The 18,926-nt window shown below is 43.4% G+C and overlaps 3 protein-coding genes across 3 annotated transcripts; 1 reads left to right on the top strand and 2 right to left on the bottom strand.

Moving 5' to 3' along the window:
- Nucleotides 1-3,599: 3,599 nt before the first annotated feature.
- Nucleotides 3,600-4,724, top strand: cldn5b (claudin 5b). Its single transcript, XM_079179207.1, has one exon. It carries the CDS (start codon nt 3,665-3,667, stop codon nt 4,310-4,312), a length of 648 nt encoding a protein of 215 aa, XP_079035333.1. The 5' UTR covers nt 3,600-3,664; the 3' UTR covers nt 4,313-4,724.
- Nucleotides 4,725-5,751: 1,027 nt separating this feature from the next.
- acads (acyl-CoA dehydrogenase short chain) lies at nt 5,752-12,461 on the bottom strand. The gene is made up of 10 exons (XM_079179455.1): nt 12,416-12,461; nt 10,666-10,826; nt 9,949-10,098; nt 9,751-9,862; nt 9,394-9,545; nt 9,152-9,322; nt 8,455-8,592; nt 7,862-7,957; nt 6,919-6,975; nt 5,752-6,839 (listed from the first exon to the last, which is right to left on the bottom strand). The coding sequence occupies exons 1-10, from the start codon at nt 12,441-12,443 to the stop codon at nt 6,687-6,689; spliced, it is 1,218 nt and encodes a 405-aa protein (XP_079035581.1). The 5' UTR covers nt 12,444-12,461; the 3' UTR covers nt 5,752-6,686.
- Nucleotides 12,462-14,363: 1,902 nt separating this feature from the next.
- On the bottom strand, nt 14,364-17,746 carry crybb1 (crystallin, beta B1; the record flags this gene model as incomplete). The annotated part of the gene is made up of 6 exons (XM_079178624.1): nt 17,646-17,746; nt 17,285-17,430; nt 16,196-16,314; nt 15,934-16,066; nt 15,686-15,828; nt 14,364-14,541 (listed from the first exon to the last, which is right to left on the bottom strand). The coding sequence occupies exons 2-6, from the start codon at nt 17,405-17,407 to the stop codon at nt 14,364-14,366; spliced, it is 696 nt and encodes a 231-aa protein (XP_079034750.1). The 5' UTR covers nt 17,408-17,430; nt 17,646-17,746.
- Between the last annotated feature and the right edge of the window lie 1,180 nt (nt 17,747-18,926).

Below are 18,926 nucleotides of genomic sequence, written 5' to 3'. Positions count from 1 at the left end.
AAGCACTCATCACGCAGGATGGACCCTTTCATAAGGTTTTATGTTATATTATTGGATGATCATTATATATTCATTCATTTTAAAGTTAGCTCGTCACGTTAAGTTTACTTTAAATGTTTTTTACATAATTAATAAGTTAAAAGTCCATTTTAAGTTGTTTAATAATAAGGGGAAGACAGATACTTGTTACAGAATAAATACAGTATTCTACAAACAAAAATAACAAGTCATTCTATAACGTGTGTGAAGTGAAGGGAAGTGAAGTGGAGCTCGGTTGACTTGAATGAAGTGAATTTGGAGTTGAGTTCAGTAAAGTAAAGGGGAGTACGCAGTGCAGTGAAGGGACGTGAAATGAAGTGGAGTTGCAGTTGTAATGGAGTAAAGCAAAAATAAAGTAAACGTGAAGTGAAGTAAAATAGCAGTTGAACAGAATTGAGTGGAGCTGAATGAGGTGAAGTGAAATGAAATGTAGTGGAGCAGGAGCTGTAGATGAAGTGAAGTGGAGCAGGAGCTGTAGATGAAGTGAAGTGGAGCAGGAGTTGTAGATGAAGTGAAGTGGAGCAGGAGTTGTAGATTAAGTGAAGTGGAGCAGGAGTTGTAGATTAAGTGAAGTGGAGCAGGAGTTGTAGATGAAGTGAAGTGGAGCAGGAGTTGTAGATGAAGTGAAGTGGAGCAGGAGCTGTAGATGAAGTGAAGTGGAGCAGGAGCTGTAGATGAAGTGAAGTGGAGCAGGAGTTGTAGATGAAGTGAAGTGGAGCAGGAGCTGTAGATGAAGTGAAGTGGAGCAGGAGTTGTAGATGAAGTGAAGTGGAGCAGGAGTTGTAGATGAAGTGAAGTGGAGCAGGAGCTGTAGATGAAGTGAAGTGGAGCAGGAGCTGTAGATGAAGTGAAGTGGAGCAGGAGCTGTAGATGAAGTGAAGTGGAGCAGGAGCTGTAGATGAAGTGAAGTGGAGCAGGAGTTGTAGATGAAGTGAAGTGAAGCAGGAGCTGTAGATGAAGTGAAGTGGAGTTGGAGCTGAATCCAGTAGGAACTTGAAGAGACATGAAATGAAGTGGAGCAGCATCAAAGTACAGTTGAGTTGGTGAGTTGGTGCTGAGCTGAGTGATGAAGTGAATGTGCAGGTCAGTAAGGTAAAGTGAAGTGAAGTGAAGTTGAGCTGAATCAAAAGAAGCTAAGTTAAGTAAAGTGGATTTGAAGTGGAGTTCAGAGGAATCGAGCTGAGTTAAGGTAAATAAAGTGAAGTGAAGAAAACGTACCGTAGCAAAGAACTGTAGCGGGCGAACGCATTCTGTTACTCAATGCTGGACGCCATTTTGTTTTGAACTAGTCACATGACCAGAGTGTTCTACTCTCTCTATTTCTATGGTGGAGCTGAAGCAAAGAGTTCAGCTGGAGTTTAGTGGAGTTAGTAAAGACTCGTTTAGTTTACCAGTTAACTTTCAATTCCTCCATTTATTAAATATATTTCATAATCATTTAATCTTCACAGAATGCTTCGTGATCTAAACGTATCTCAACAGTGAGCAGACGGAGCTGGAGGAATCTTCTATGTATCTGTAAACACTCAGGAGGAGGAAACATCTGGCCCTCTGAGGACACACACACACGCACACACACACACACACACTATTGTTTCAATCACTCTGCTGGCAGCGACTTCAGTCCTGACTGATGAAGACGAGATGTTCTCATGACCCACTCACCTGCAGCACTAAGCAACGTCATGACTTCATTCTCCCTCACGTGTGTGTGTGTGTGTGTGTGTGTGTGTGTGTGTGTGTGTGTGTGTGTGTGTGTGTGTGTGCACGCCCATGATATAATGAGATTTCCAGACGGAGACCCTGATTGTGTTCTTTTCTGCAGGAATGTTGTTTGTCAGCATGTTGATCAACACCTGCTGCCTCTGCGCTTTATTCTGAAAATCCTGAATTCATGTCATCTTATAATCTTATAACATATATTGATCTGTTTCGCTCCAGTTTGCTCATAGTTTTTCTTAAATAATGAATTTTTTCCTCCAACTTAGATTCTGTTTATCTGCAATGAGTCATAAATACCAGAGGTCTGATTCAGCTCCTTCTGTCTAAATAAGGAAGATGAACTTCATGACTAAAACTGAAGGATTGAGAGGAAATACAGAAGGTGTGGTCCAGCTTTCATCGACACGCATCACTTTCTCTGCAGTAAACACACACACACACACACACACACACACACACACACACACACACACACACACACACACACACACACACACACACACACACACACACACACACACACACACACACACACACCACGCCTAAAAGTGGGCGTGGTTTATTTAGCATTATGAAGATTAGCTTGAGCTTAGTTTTGGTGACTGTGGATGGGAAGAATCCGTCCTGGTCTGAAGTTCATGTTCACTCCTCCCGTAGGAGTTAATGGACCGGTCGCTTTATCTCTTAAAAGGGGGCGGGGCATGTGGTGACATGGAAACAGGAAACTGACGGGTGGGTCGTCTCCTTCCTGAAGTGTCTCTGATACGAAGACTTGAAACTAGAGATTGAGACCATAAACTCATGTTTACAATGTTTACTGAGGTAATAAATCAAGAGAGAAGTAGAGTTATTTTCTCATAGACTTCTATACAACCAGAGGAGTCGCCCCCTGGTGGACACTAGAGAGAATGCAGCTTTAACACATGAAGCTTTGACTCCTGGATGACTTTATGTCTCTATGGTCGCTGCAGCCCAACGTTATAAAAGTGAGTTTTTTAGACCATTTAACATCTAAAATACAGCACAGAAAAAGTAGAACAAAGTGATGTGTGAACAAGAAGAGGGTCAAAACATTGCTGTACAAACTGTGTACAGTATTATACTGTTTAACATCCCAGAGAGCATTTTGACGGTGAAAAGATGTTAAAAACTAGTTAAAAAAAAATGTATAGATGTTCACTTTAAATATCTATACATTTTACAGATATATTTTTGCCTTTTTTAGGTCATCAAAACGAATATTTTACTTTGCATACGTGTCACGTTTTCTTTGCCCTGTAAGTGTAAACTGAAGATGTGTTATATGACGTATATGTATACTTATATATATCTGTTTATGAGGCATTTGAAGGGTTTTTCACCGACTATTAGAAGATATTTAGGATTTGTAATACTGGCTTTTCAACTGAGAAATGTGGAGGTGGATTTTAGTTTCCTTTTAAAATAATGACATCATATTATTTGCCCGATGTAGACGATGAACTTTGATGAAGAAACTTTCACTTGTAAAACATCTTTTCCACAGAAAGTTGCTCCCTGGGCTGGGTCAAGTTAAGAAGCTGGATTTCCAGATAAACCTCCTCCCAGAAGGCTCACACAGCAGCTGGTCCAAACCGGTAACTACTCCCTCACCCGTGTGCGTAAACGTGCACGCGTAAAGTGTGTGTGTGTGTGTGCGTCAGAGATGCTGCAGCTGATCCTGCAGACCTCGCCTCCTCATTGGCTGAGGCAAACGCGCATTCGGCTGCTGATTGGCCCCCAAAAAGTTTCTGTTTTGACGGGAGACCCTTTAAATGGAACGCCCCGGAGCGCACGCTCTCACTGACCGGAGGCAAGGCTGAGCGCGCGCAGAGCATCACCAACCAGAGAAGAAGACCTCTTCATCATCTTCATCGGGAGGACCATGCTCGCCGCGTGTCTGGAGTTCCTCGGCCTCGCGCTGTGCCTCGCGGGCTCCCTGCTGGTGATGGTCGCGTGCGGGCTGCCCATGTGGAAGGTGACCGCGTTCATCGACTCCAACATCGTGGTGGCGCAGACCATCTGGGACGGCCTGTGGATGTCCTGCGTGGTGCAGAGCACGGGCCAAATGCAGTGCAAGGTCCACGACTCGGTTCTGTCCCTAACGGGGGACCTGCAGACGGCGCGCGCCCTCACGGTCATCTCCGCCGTGCTCGGTGTCGTGGCGCTCGCGGTGACGGTGGCCGGCGCGCAATGCACCAACTGTATCCAGGAGGAGACGGTGAAGGCGCGCGTGGTGAACGTGGGGGGTGTCCTGTACATCGTCAGCGGGCTCTTCGTGCTCGTGCCGCTCTGCTGGATGGCCAACAACATCATCGTGGACTTCCACGACCCGCAGGTGCCGCCGTCCAAGAAGCGCGAGATCGGGGCCGCGATCTACATCGGCTGGGCCGCCACCGCGCTGCTGCTGCTCGGCGGGACGCTGCTGGTCTGCTCCTTATCCAGGGGGGCGCGGGGCGCGTACCCGATCAAGTACGCGCCCACCAAGACCATCACATCCAACGGGGAGTTCGACAAGAAGCATTACGTTTGAATCCACTTTCATTATAGATTTGGGACTTTTGTTTTTTGGAAACTTCTGCTGAGCGTCATTCAGAGCACGTGGCTGTTTTATTGAAGCTCCTAACGGGTTTTAATCTGCACGCGACGGCTCACTGGTTCACTGGTGTGCTTTTAAAAATTAAGATTTCTCATCGTGCAGGTTGCTCAGTTTGTGCGCGCGGCCTCTGATTGGCTGCAGATCTTCATTGTAAATATATTTGTTGTGTTCTCCCAGTGGACTGGTCTAGAGACTGTAGGCCTACTGGTCTAGTGTGCTGGTCTAGAGACTGGTTCCCACAGTGAGCAGGTCTTTGGGATCAAAGAAGTGATTTTTAATACATGCAGTGTTTTTATACTTCCTGTCATTTTTTATATAAGTTTTCTAATAAAGACAAAAAACCATCTACGCGTCTGCTTGTTTTATGTGATATGAAATATAAACGTGTTCATTATTCACCATTAAAAGCTGAATCTCACCTCCATAACGAGGTCATTTTGAGTTTCATGTTATGTTTTTTTAAATGTACTTTGTTTTGTGTGATGAACAAAAGAGCCAGAAAATAATCAGGACTCTGGTTCACACGACCTCGATGGAACAATGCAGCCAGCAGACCAATCAGATTCAGGAAGCTCGGCCTGAATCTGGACCAGTGAGCAATCAGGACCTCACAAGGAACAACAAGAAACACAAAGACCGGTTCACAGAAAGACGAACAAAAGCTCCTAAAAATTAAAATGTTTCATGAAGTCAAATCAGAGCTAAAAGAACAGAGAATCTTTAAATTAGAACATTAACTTAAGTCCTGATCACACGAGGAGACAAAAAGTCAAAGCTTCACGTGTCAAAGCTGCATTCTCTCTACTGTCCACCAGGGGGCGACTCCTCTGGTTGTATAGAAGTCTATGAGAAAATGACTACTTCTCTCTTGATTTATTACCTCAGTAAACATTGTAAACATGAGTTTATGGTCTCAATCTCTAGTTTCAAGTCTTCTTCAATACAGCATGATGTTCATTTAGTACATGATGGTCCATTTAGAGTCAAACAGACCATAAAGCAGGGTACATGGTGTAGTGGTGCACTTCAGCCTCTAGTGGCGAAAATGAGTATTACAACAACAAACAAATGATCCATCTTTTTGTCCACAGATGAATTAGTTAACATGATCTTGGTGAAATCTTGTTTTTCCACCCGATTCCCCCTTAAATCACATTGAGAAGAGTAAGTTTAGGAAGTCTATAAATAGGTGTCGGAGTTTCTATCCGTCTTCAGAGCAAAGTGAGTGTTTTTAATCATTTTTATGTCGATGAACTGATGAAGAAGACGCTCCGGAGCGCGTTAGCTTGTGCAGTAAAGGAACACCGAGTTACTCCCAAAGAAAACACACTAATCTCACTTTGTGGTTCATTAAAAATAAAGTCTGATTTACTGAAATAAACTTTGTTTTTAATGTTGAAATCAAATCCAGAGTATTACATCTTGTAATTGTGTTTTTATTATCATCTGCACACAATAAATTACATTAAAATATGTACAAGTTATTGAGGCACAAGGCGTCTGTGAGTTCAGCCCCAATAAAGACGACGTCGTGTGTTTTTAGTCAAACATCAGAAACCGTCTTCATGACGTCATCGACTACAATCACTCAAGAATAAACTCGCACCGACGACCTGATCAGTCGATCAGTCGATCTGAAACTAGAGCTCACGTTGCAGTATTTTCCAGAGACGAATGTTTTGATGGGAGTGAATCAGAAGTGAGTCACAGAGACCTGAAGGCTCTCCGGCGCCCTCTGCTGGTGAGCAGCTCTCACAGGAACTCATTTTAAAAAGGCTCGGCTACATTAAAAGTCTGCAGAATGATCTGTGATCAGCTCCTGTCAGCAGTGCACACACAGACGTACAGACTACTATCAGAGGATTTACTCTGATCACAAAGAAAACTTAGAAACATGCTTTGTTTTTCTGATGTTTATCTGTAAAACAATGACACCGACTGAACGTGTGCGTCGCGCTGACTGTAGAGGAACTCACGTCAGATAAAGATCGTTCTGGTGGAAGTTTGGCAGAAGAGAAGAGAGAGCGAAGCAGAAACCAGACCGGCAGATTGAGCCCCAAGAAAGAAACTACAGAAACGATCTCCATGTTTTTTGTGAATAAAGGTGAACTGACCCTTTAAACCGGAGACGTACTTGCAAAGTCTGAAGTTGTTTCTCTCCATGTTGAAGATCTTAAATTCCCTTTGAGAGAGTTAATGCAAACCTAAAGTCGTCTGAATTCCTTCTGGACTCCGGCATCGTCGTCTTCGCTCTATAAACCCCACAATGCACCTCTTTATCTGTCGAGGTGTTAAACGTCCACGTGGTCTACCGCTGGTACTCCTTCAGCACCTGGCCGGCGATCACCAGCCTCTGGATCTCACTGGTGCCCTCGTAGATCTCCGTGATGCGAGCGTCGCGGTAGTGCCTCTCGGCCGGCATGTCGGCCACGTAACCCATCCCCCCCAGAACCTGGATCGCCTTTTAGAAAGTACAAACATGAGACTTAAAGGTTTACCTGGAGGTTTTATGATGAGAGCTCACGGTCTGCTTTTGTTACCTGATGGGAGCAGAAAGTGGCGGTTTCAGACGCCGCTAGTTTGGCCATGGCCGCTTCCTGCAGACAAAACACAGGGCGGTAAAAAAACGTAAGGTTTCACTGGTTAAAGCTGGTTAAAGCAGGTTAAAGCTGGTTAAAGCTGGTTAAAGCAGGTTAAAGCAGGTTAAAGCTGGTTAAAGCTGGTTAAAGCTGGTTAAAGCTGGTTAAAGCAGGTTAAAGCAGGTTAAAGCTGGTTAAAGCTGGTTAAAGCTGGTTAAAGCTGGTTAAAGCTGGTTAAAGCAGGTTAAAGCTGGTTAAAGCTGGTTAAAGCAGGTTAAAGCTGGTTAAAGCTGGTTAAAGCAGGTTAAAGCTGGTTAAAGCAGGTTAAAGCTGGTTAAAGCTGGTTAAAGCAGGTTAAAGCTGGTTAAAGCTGGTTAAAGCAGGTTAAAGCTGGTTAAAGCAGGTTAAAGCTGGTTAAAGCAGGTTAAAGCTGGTTAAAGCTGGTTAAAGCAGGTTAAAGCAGGTTAAAGCTGGTTAAAGCTGGTTAAAGCAGGTTAAAGCAGGTTAAAGCTGGTTAAAGCTGGTTAAAGCTGGTTAAAGCTGGTTAAAGCTGGTTAAAGCTGGTTAAAGCTGGTTAAAGCAGGTTAAAGCTGGTTAAAGCTGGTTAAAGCAGGTTAAAGCTGGTTATAGCTGGTTAAAGCAGGTTAAAGCTGGTTAAAGCAGGTTAAAGCAGGTTAAAGCAGGTTAAAGCTGGTTAAAGCAGGTTAAAGCTGGTTAAAGCTGGTTAAAGCTGGTTAAAGCAGGTTAAAGCTGGTTAAAGCTGGTTAAAGCTGGTTAAAGCAGGTTAAAGCAGGTTAAAGCTGGTTAAAGCAGGTTAAAGCTGGTTAAAGCAGGTTAAAGCAGGTTAAAGCAGGTTAAAGCTGGTTAAAGCAGGTTAAAGCTGGTGAAGAGAAGCAGAGCGTACCTTCGTGAACGGTTTCCCTGAATCTCGGAGAAGTGAAGCCTTCCAGATGAGCAGACGAGCGCTCTCTACGGCCACGGACATGTCGGCCAGTTTGAACTAAAGAGACGTGAGAAAAACACGTTGAGTGTTTCAACGATGAGACGATTCATTAACAGTCATTAATGAAGCAAAAACATTGAATTAAAGAGACTCAGAAAAGACAAAGACGAGTAAAGATGTTCGGACTTAAGTTCCAAAAACACTGGATCCTACAACTCCCACAATGCAACTGACTGGAAAACAAACATCGCTGTGTCTCAATGACAAGTTTTTTCCCGTACTTATATTTGCTATAGAAGGACGAGGAAGAAGAGGAGGAGGTGAAGGAGATGAAGGTGAAGAAGTATCGTAGTTTAAACATAGTAGTAGCCTAATACTGTAGTCACCTGTAGTTTATTAAAGAGTCACCTGTATGGCCTGTAGTTTATTAAAGAGTCACCTGTAGTTTATTAAAGAATCACCTGTATGGCCTGTAGTTTATTAAAGAATCACCTGTATGGCCTGTAGTTTATTAAAGAATCACCTGTATGGCCTGTAGTTTATTAAAGAGTCACCTGTATGGCCTGTAGTTTGCCGATCGGCGCTCCGAACGCGGTGCGTTTGTGAGCGTAGTCCGCAGCGCAATCCAGAGAAGCCTGAGCGATGCCGAGGGCCTGAGCCGCCACGCCGATACGCCCGCTGTCCAGGGTTTGCTGAGGGACAAAACAAACTCACAGTAAAATACACACATTTATGCAGAAAGTCAGTACTTTTTGATTGTTGTTGTGTGTGTTGGAGGGCTGACGGTGCAGAGAGGAGACGGTTTTTATTTGTTTTTAACCCTCGTTACATTTTTGGAGCATGTTGTTGATGTCGATCCTCAGCTCTTACAATAAGTCTATAATATAAAGTACAGACCCCTGAGGACAAAATGACCCCATAAAAGCCTTTTATTTTATATCCTGCAGACATTGTAACACAAAAACAAGTCATTCATACAAAAAAAAGAGAAATTATGAAAACTCTCCTAAGAATTCTTCCTGAACGATGAGACACGTTCCTGGTAAAGATAATAAAAGTAAAGACGTTAAATAGTTTCCTGGTTCACGGACGTGTTTTCTGTTGAAGGAACTGTTTCATTTCCTGAAACTCTAGAATGTTGATATTCAGGAAGCTGCGCTGCATTCTGTGCTACTTTCATCAGACATTTTAACGTCTCGTTCAGCTCTGATCTTGAAACATAACGACGACCGAGTCTTTTTTAAGACGCACCATGGCGATCTTGAACCCGGCCCCTCGCGGTCCCAGCATGTTGCCCAGCGGGATCCTGCAGTCCTCCAGGATGACGTTGGCGGTGGACGAGGCTCTGATGCCCAGCTTGTCCTCCTTCTTCCCCAGAGAGAGGCCCGGGTGAGGCATCGGGATCAGGAAGGCACTGATGCCCTGCAGACAAGAAGCGGTCAATAGAAACAAATCCACTCCTCGTCTCTCCGGTTTAAGGTGACGCGTCGTGCCTTGTGCTTGAGCTTCTTGTCCGTGGTGGCGAACACGAGGGCGGCCGAGGCGTCCCAGCTGTTGGTGATCCAGGCTTTGGTTCCGTTCAGAACCCACTCGTCTCCGTCCTGACGGGCCACCGTGGAGGCGGCGCCCGCATCGCTGCCGTTACCTGGAGATTAAAAATCACAAGTCACACAGGTGGAGGGACGCGTATCGTGCTTCACATACGAGAGACCCACACGTTGACGCCAGCTTCAGTGTGTGTGTGTGTGTGTGTGTGTGTGTGTGTGTGTGTGTGTGTGTGTGTGTGTGTGTGTGTGTGTGTGTGTGTGTGTGTGTGTGTGTGTGTGTGTGTGTGTGTGTGTGATGCTCACCTGGCTCACTGAGGCAGAAACAGCCCACTTGCTCTCCGGTGGTGAACGGTGTGATCCACGTCTTCTTCTGCTCTTCTGTGCCGTTCTTCAGTATCGGTCCGATGTAGAGCGACTGAGAGCAGAACCACAGCTTAGTAATAATAATAATAATAATACTAAGAACCCCTCACAGGTTCTGGTTCTGCTGGACCCACTCACATTGTTAACAGACACCACCACCCCCGTGCTGGCACAGCCTCTGCTGATCTCCTCCATAGCCAGGCTGTAGGCCAGGTAGTCCATCCCGGCTCCTCCCAGCTCCTCTGGGACCTCGATGGCCATCACCCCCATCGCTCCCAGCTCCTGGATCTGGACCCATTAAGAACATAAACAACACGGAAAACAATAAATACTGGCCTAAAGAATGATTGGTTCATGACTTTATTCACAGTAAATACATTTTATTTTATAAAACACGCCCCTTATTAATTGTATTATTACAGCCCCGCCCCTAAAGCATCCCCTGCTTTATGGTCTGTGTGACTCTAAATGGACCATCATTTACTAAATGAACATCATGCTGTATTGAAGAAGACTTGAAACTAGAGATTGAGACCATAAACTCATGTTTACAATGTTTACTGAGGTAATAAATCAAGAGAGAAGTAGAGTCATTTTCTCATAGACTTCTATACAACCAGAGGAGACGCCCCCTGGTGGACACTAGAGAGAATGCAGCTTTAACACATGAAGCATCGGCTTCACTCTTCAGAACCTGGGCAACTATGTCATTGGTTCTTATCTTAAACCTGATAAACACGAGATGGAACCAAATCAAATTGGATCAAATTTCAACTTAAGAGTCACTATTAAAGTGTGTGTGTGTGTGTGTGTGTGTGTGTGTGTGTGTGTGTGTGTGTGTGTGTGTCTGTGTACCTGTTTAGCAGGGTATGTGTGCTCTTTGTCCAGCTTGCCAGCGATGGGCGTCAGTTCTCGGTCGGCGAAGTCTCTGCAGGTCTGTCTCAGGAGCTGGTGAGTCTCCGGCAGCTCGGCCAGCTGAGACAGACTTCTACGACCAGAGAGACACCAGCCGAGAGCTGAGGGAGGAAAATACAATAAATAAATACAATAAATAAATACATAAATACAATAGAGAGTCGTCGATGTTTAGTCCAGACTGAAACGTCTCTGCAGCGATTGGCTGGACTGCGATGAAATGTGGATTAAATGTAGTAACTGTATTGATCCTCTGACTCCTCATCCGTCATGAATTGTGTGTTTAAAGTATGAAAATAATGCTGCAAGAAATTAAAAGAATGAGACCTGGAATATTTTCTATTAATTAAATATATGAAAGTGGATAATTATATAACTTCAGGGTCATTCAGACAAGGATTTATGATTATTAGGAATTTGTATTTATTTGTATGAAGAAGAAAAAAATATTGTGGTTCATTTGTTATTTTGTGTTTTTGTTTAAAAAAGGTGATAATTTAGTTTCTTTTCATACTTAATTGTTAATTCAATGAGACGAGCAGTTTTTGTCTGATCACTCATGAAAAAGGTGCACTATTGTTTAGTTAGTGAATTTAATATTATTCTATTTTAATGTATATATTGTGCATTTTATATTTAATATTTTTTACTCGGTTATTTTTATTGCTTTACCTGTATCTATAAATTCTGCTGTAGTGAAAATAATTCCCCTTTAAGATTAATAAAGGAAATATCTATCTATATTAATAATACGTTCTAACATGTGCTGTGATCAGATCCAGTTCGTCTCTCGGGGGATTTGAACCCTCGACCCACTGGTCCGGGTCATGTCAGCTCACGGTGACACAGAAGTGACCCTCAGTGTTTACTGTAATGATTGACAGACTGATCTAATACGACGTCACATTTGATTGGCTGTCAGCACAGAAGACTAAACAGAGAGCAGAGAAACACAACAGAGGATTAACACACTTTATGTGTTAAATGTATTTGGTCATAATGGAGACTTAAGAGGTTTAACGTCAACAATAACTGAAGACGATGACGTCACTCTGGGCTTTCTGATAATAATTAGATACAAATAAACCTGCAGATTCATCAGCATGTAGTACTCTTACATCTTATGTGTATTTTGTTTCTTCCTCTAATACTTTTACTGAGCGGTGGAATTAAACTACAAAAGTACTGTACTGAAGTACAACTTCGACATACTTTACTTGAGTATTTCCATGTTCTGCTACTTAGTACTCTTTACTGTACTACATCTCAGAGGTAGATATTGTACTCTTTACTGTACTACATCAGAGGTTCTACTTTACTGTGTCTTTGAAGGCAGCATTAGCTCACTAGTTAGCCTCATGCTAACTAGGTGAAAGTTCATCCTCCTCCTCATCAGTCATGTAACTATGTTTATGTTTAACGTTAACATTTAGCTTCTTTTTTCTTTTAACAGTAACCAAAGCTGGCGAACATTAATGTTTGTAGTGTTTAATTAAACATATGTATATTGATATACCAGTGTGTGTACTGGTTACATAGCAAGCTAAGCTAACTAGGTTTGATAACACTCTGGTATCTCCGGTATCTATCCACACGAAGCTAACATATACTAACCTAGCTAAGGCTAGCATTGTGTTTGATGTATGAGTACTGTCTCTTGTTATAATGACTTGTCTCCTCGTGTACTCACCTCTCCTAGCTCCTAATAGTGCTGCCATGGCTGCTCTTCTTCTCGGTTTCAGGAGCACAACTGTTATGAAGCACAGTGCTGCTGCGTTCTTCTTCTTCTGGTTTTACGGCGGTTGGCATCCATCTTTATTTGGCGCATTAACGCCACCTTCTGCTCCGGAGTGTAGATCAGACACTAGAGTTGCAATCTTTACCCCAAAATAAAATAAAATAAATGATAATAATACACAAAAAAAATAACAAAGAAACAAACAAATAACAAAAAAAATATGAAAAATAAAAAAAGAAGAAAAGAATTACTTACAAAGAAACAAACCCTTGTACCGTATCCCTGCATTTCAATCACACCCTGCAAAAAAAACCCGGTGTTCCTTCAGAAAGCTAACAGGACCCTAACCTGTGCTCAGCACTCCTTTCAGTGAGCATTAATGCTCCCCTGATTCCCTCAGATTATTCCTCATCATCTCTCTCTTCATATCACTACAACTCACCACTCCGTGCTCAGCTGACTCCTCCTCTCCACATCCCTCACACACACACAACCCCGTCTGATGTTTCCTCTCACCTCTCTGTCACACCTGTTGTCTTCTATAATCTTCAGACTGCTGCCTCCACGTGCTGTCGGTATTATGCACCTCGGGAGGTCGGGGCAAGAGCTGTGAGCAAAGAAATGACAAAATGTTCTTCTTCTTTTTCTTCTTCTTCTTCTAGGTTTTACAGCAGGTTGGCATCCATAATGTTGCACTACTGCAACCGTCATGTTATTTAAACTCGTGTTTCCAGTCCAGTAAACTAAATAACCTCTTCCTCCCTCGAGCAGTGCCTCCAGTAAGCGTCCACGTTGTCCTCTACCCGCCCTACTGGCTGTAGTTACGTGTTCATTCCTCGTCTGTCCCGGTTACTTTTCCTGCACGATGTAAGATGTGCTTAACTGTCTCAGCCTCAGGTGCAAAGACCTGTTGGATGTTTTCCTACGATAAAAAGTGTACCGTAAAGGTCGCTGAGCCCAATTCTCAATCTGCTTGTTATTACTTGCTTCTTATAGTTCTGAGGATGTATAGTGGTCATTTAGGAGGTTCTAGTGGTCCCTGAAGAGGTTCTATAGTTTGTTGAAGATGTTCTAGTGGTCGTTGAATAGGTTCTAGTGCTCGTTGAGGTGGTTTCAGGGGTCCTTAAAGGGGTTTTAGTGTTCATCAAGGAGGTTCTAGGGGTTCCTAAAGAGGTTCCAGTGATCATTGGGGAGGTTCTGCCCCCTGAAGAGGTTCTAGTGGTCTCTAGGAGGCTCTTTAACTGATTATTATGGTCAGTGAAGAGATTCTAGGGGTCCTTAAAGAGGTTCTAGTGGTCTAGCTATTTATTTATGTATTTTATCGTCTTCTATATATATAATTCTACTGACTGCATGTCCTTACGCATAATGTTTGTTTGGGTTATTTCAGTATCTGGCACCATATACGGGATATTGCTGTATCTTTAATTAACCAATTGGGCCATGTATGACATCCCATTAGTGGGTCTGTAATTCTACTTTGTGTATTATTGGTAACCCTACACAATAAATACAGAACATGTAAAAAAAATAGCTGCAACAGCAACACTTAAACTGAAAATAATGAGACGCTTTAACTTTCAGGTCACAACACAGCAGCTACACCATCGATCCTACAGGAACATCATCCAAACACTGCAGAGAGAATAAAGGTGATCCAGCCACAGGGAGGTTTCAGGTGTTTCACAACATGTTTATTTTTTTTTAGCACCATAAAAAGTCAGTGAATGTTTGTCCCGTGTATATATATATATATTTGCTCTCAATCTGTCTTTCCTCTGGGATGGAGCGGCGGTGGCGGATGATTTAGGAAAGGAGGCGTTTTTTTTTTTTGAGAAATAAAAAGCTGAGAGGGCTGCGTGGCGTCCACGGAGCCGGACAGGGTTCCAGCGGGCGCCATTCACTTGCTGGCGGAGGTGAAGGTGAAGCATCCTCTCTGGTGGAACTGCATGTCCCTGATGCGACGCATGGACTGGATCTGAGGCTGGAAGGCACTGAAGTCGTTGTAGTGTCTGTAGTCACCGCACTCAAACAGGTACTGGTAGCCTCTGTATCCGGGGTACTGGTAACCCACCCACCTGAGGGAGACACGGAGAACGTCAAGGGTCACTTCAAGCTCCTCGTGTGGAACCGTCTGGGCATTTATAAGTTATTATCAGTTGGTGTTCCTTTAAATATGATCACATGATTAGTCTATTCCTCTCTCACTGTGGGATTTCTGAGTAGACGAGAGGTCCTTTAAGGGGTTCTAGTGGTCATTGAGGAGGTTCTATGAGTTTTTAAGAGGTTCTAGTGGTCAAGAGAAGGTTCTATGGGTCTCTAAATTGGGGCTAGTGGTCATTGATGATATTATAGTGGTCCCTTAAGAGGTTCTTGTTGTCATTGAGGAGGTTTTATGGGTCCAAAAGGTGGTTCTATTGGTAATTGAAGAGGTTCTCGGGGTCTTAAGGAGGTTGAAGTTGTAATTGATGTGATTGTTCGGGGTCCCTAAAGAGGTTCATGTGGTCCTTCAGGAGGATTGATGAGCTCAAGGGGTTTGTCAATTGAGGCGGTTCTAGAGGCCATTGATTAGATTCGAGAGGTCCATTAAGAAGTTTTAGTAGTCCTTTAGGAGGTCATAGAGGTCTAGAAGTCCTTTAAGAGGTTCTGTTGTAATTGGGGAGGTTCTTATGGTCCTTTAGGAGGTTCTAGTGGTTGATTAGGAGATTCTGGTTCTCATTGATAAGGTTCCAGCGGTCAATGAGGAGGTTCTATGAGTGTTTAAGAGGTTCTAGTGATAATTGAGGATGTTTTAGTGGACCTTCATGAATCCCACCACCATCATTCAAACACAGAGGGAAGGAACATCTTTTTGGAATAATAACGTTCATCCCTCCATCAGAGTTCCACACATTTATAGAATCAATAACAGGGAACTCTGAGGCTGTTTCTGGAGGGCTGTGGTGGAACAGCTGTGTACTTCACTGTGAGACTCTGGAGGTCATAAAAAAATGTCTAAAAATACACATCTGTGGACAAATAAAAACACCAGGCAGTCAGCTTTCAGCCTTGTGACGGTTCTACTTCTCATGAACAACTACATTGTAGTGGAACTCTGGAGGCCTGCAGCTGCAGCACAGAGCCTCCACTTCAGACACACATACATAGATATACACATATCTATGTATATCTATGTATATCTATGTATGCTCTAATGAGTTGATGGTGCTGGTGTCTACTCACGCTCCTCCTGGGACCCTCACGCTGCCCACTCTGTCACAGAAGCCATGCGCCCAGAGGGTGGGCACGTCGTCCTCCTGGATCTCCATCTTGTTGCCCTTGAAGTCGGAGAGCTCGTACAGGCAGATCTTGTGCTCCATGCTGTCCTGCAGGGAGGAGATCAAGAGTTAGCTTTTAATGTTACATGTGTTCATGTAAGTTAGTTATATATTTATAATCTAAAGGGGGGCGGTGTTGGTCTAATTTCTTACCATGCGGATGGGCCTGAGGGACATGAGGCAGTCGCTGCGGTAGGAGTTGCTCCAGGTGTCCCAGCGAGGATACTCTCCCTTCTCCAGGATGAACATCTCCCCACGGAAGTTAGTCTGCTCAAAGGCAACGAAGCTGGAGAAGGGGGTCCGCCGGGCACGGGGGGGGCACAGAGGGGTGGGAGAGGACAGGAGAGAAGAATTAGAGGAGAGACGACGGTGAACACGTTGTGATTGTAATCACAGAGTCTGTGTGTCCACTTACGGGCCGCACTCCACAATGATACTACGCACTCTATCCATGCCACGGTCACACACGTTCATACACTCATTCTGGACCTCGATCATCCGGCCCTGGAAGTTCTCCTGGTCGAACATCATGATCTGCACAGAAGAGGTTTCACACGTTACGCCGGTATCATGAAAACATGTTTCCCAGCAGAGAATACTTCAATAATGAGCTAAATGCTGAATGGATAGACTTTCTAAAATTCTTTCCAAGCACAAACTCAACTTCCTCAACCCTAACTTTGAAGCATAATCGGTGGGAAGTTTATTCACAAAAGTATTCTGTACTTCTACTCCAACACATCAGTTTCACTCCACTAGTTTTATTTAACAGCTGTAGCTTCTCTGCAGAAAACAAGAGATCAAATATTCCGGTTGCGTTATATAACAGTATATATAACAGTATATATAAACAGTATATATAACAGTATATATAAACAGTATATATACAAGTATATATAAACAGTATATATAAACAGAATATATAAACAGTATATATAACAGTATATATAAACAGTATATATAACAGTATATATAAACAGTATATATAAACAGTATATATAAACAGTATATATAAACAGTATATAAAGTTGTGTAATGCTAGCTCCAGCGAAACAGCATTAAAATGATGTGTGTATGTCAATGCAGCAATAATACAATCTGCAATAATACAACACTCCTCAATTATCTTTTCTGCACAATGAGTCATTTTACTTTTAGTATTTTTGCACATGTGTTACTACTACTACTACTACTACGAAGTAAATAATGTGAAAGCTTCTTCTTCTACTGTCTGTTGAATCCGCTTCATTAGTTTCATTTAAATAAAATGAAACTAATCCAGGCTGTATGAAGCAATAACCTGGAAGAAAAGCTGCCTCTAAAGGGTCTGCTCACTCAAATTAAATATTATTCGTGGTATAGCTTTAAAAAAACGTCAAAGAATCTCCACAGAAACAACGTCCTGATCTACTTTAAAAACAGAGCAAATAAAACCAAACGCTATCTGCCGTGTGTCCGGATGGGACGAACTGTCCCTTTAAATAAAACCAGCAGTGACACTCACTCTGTAGGATCCCATGCCGGGCTCTCCGGTCTTGGTGGCCTTGCTGGAGGCGGCTGGAGCGGGGGCTCCCTTGTCCTTGGCGTCGGTGCCCTGGCTGGAGGCGGACTTGGCGGTCTGAGACATGGCGAGAGGGGCTTCAGGAGAGTCTGGGTGAGAGAGATGGAGGGCACCAAACAGAAATAGAAGGTGTCAACACAAGTGACAAGGAGACAGTGGAGGTGTTGACGTGGTCAGAAGGGCTGGTGTGTTTATGGGATGAGGATTAAAACACAAATCTGCTGTTTTTTATGTGGGGGGTCATGGGTGGACAGGGGGGGCCCTGGACTTCTGGTTCTGGTGTCTGCGGTCCGTGTGTCCTTACCTGCGTTAGTAAAGCTTGCAGTGCCGTGTGGGAGGCTGGCTCGTGCTGGTGCCTTTTAACGCCCGATCCGAGCTTTTATACTCTGGCAAAGGCCAAACGTGGAGGCTCACGGCACAAAAGAAAAAGCCCCTCGTCATCACAGTCGGCCCGTGCCAAAGCCAGCCGGGTCATCGCATCGCCTGGAAAACGCCGCCCGGCCCCCTCTGGCCAATGCCGTAAGCGTTTTGCTATCAAAGGAAACCACTGACCGATGCATTCCCCCCCCCACGCCCATCATCATGTGTTGGGTTGGTAGGCCATGTAGAGAGGAGGAATGCAAAAGGTTCAGAGGGCACAAAGAGGTAATCCCTTCTCTCTCTATCACCTACAGGGAAAACACACAACATAGTTTCTGAAACAAAGATTTTAAAATCAGCCGTCCATCTGAAACAGAAAGCTTATTGGTCTTTAGGAACCACAGCGAGAAAATAAAGCAAATAAATGGCAATAAACACACCTGGTTATCATTTCTGCAACAGTCAAATTGTGTCTTGATGTGTTGAATGGATCATTTAAAAGAATACACAAGAAAAGTGTGATTTATGTGAGTTTCAGCTCAACGGCTAATTTTGCTTTCTCTCTAAAGGGTGAGAGGAGAAGATTTATATCAATCTCATGTCTGTGTGTTGGCTGTAAAGCTGGAGTCAGTAGGCGGTTAGCCTAGCTTAGCATAGAAACTGGAAGACAGCTACCTAGCGACGAGCCTGATCACACCTGAAAACAGGTCAGTAAAGGGCTAGTTGATAAACCAATGTAGCTGAGGATCGCTAACCGCTCGCATGCTAGGCAACCGGGAACATGCGACATCTATCTGAAGTGCTTTCTGTTTCTGCTTTTACAGGATTGAACATGAAACAATTCAATAAAGGGTTGGTGACGGGAGAAAAAAAGCTTTACGATCTAGGGAGATCGCTAACTCATTAGTTTCGGTTGCTAACGAGACAAAAGTCTAAACTATTCCTTTAAAACAAGCTAACATAATGTTTAAATGCTACATTGTAGTGTAGCTGTAGCACAACTAGAGCCATACAGTCCAAAAACACAGTAATATCTTTGTAATGTCTTAGCTAACGTTAGCCACCATACGCTAATGTTCACATCAGACTAAGTAAGACTGTAGCAGCAAAACTGTTTTAAACTAAACCGTTTTATTATTTATGAACTCAACTTTTCATTTGAAAGATTTTCAAAATGTTAAAGTAGGCTTTAAATCTACATCCATAAATATATATTTGATGCACT

Source organism: Pholis gunnellus (genome assembly GCF_910591455.1).
Source record: "Pholis gunnellus genome assembly, chromosome: 18".
Lineage (NCBI taxonomy): Eukaryota > Metazoa > Chordata > Actinopteri > Perciformes > Pholidae > Pholis > Pholis gunnellus.
Note: the sequence above shows the minus strand (reverse complement) of the source record. Positions and strands in the feature narration are given on the sequence as shown.

Bases quoted from the DNA above. Each gene is read 5' to 3' on its own strand.
- cldn5b (XM_079179207.1), top strand. From the start codon at position 3,665: ATGCTCGCCGCGTGTCTGGAGTTCCTCGGCCTCGCGCTGTGCCTCGCG.
- acads (XM_079179455.1), bottom strand. From the start codon at position 12,443: ATGGCAGCACTATTAGGAGCTAGGAGAG. The intron at 9,863-9,948 runs GTGAGTGGGTCC...TTCTGCTCTCAG, and splicing joins TGGTGGTGTCTGTTAACAAT to TCGCTCTACATCGGACCGAT. The intron at 8,593-9,151 runs GTGCGTCTTAAA...TTTGTCCCTCAG, and splicing joins CCGGGTTCAAGATCGCCATG to CAAACCCTGGACAGCGGGCG.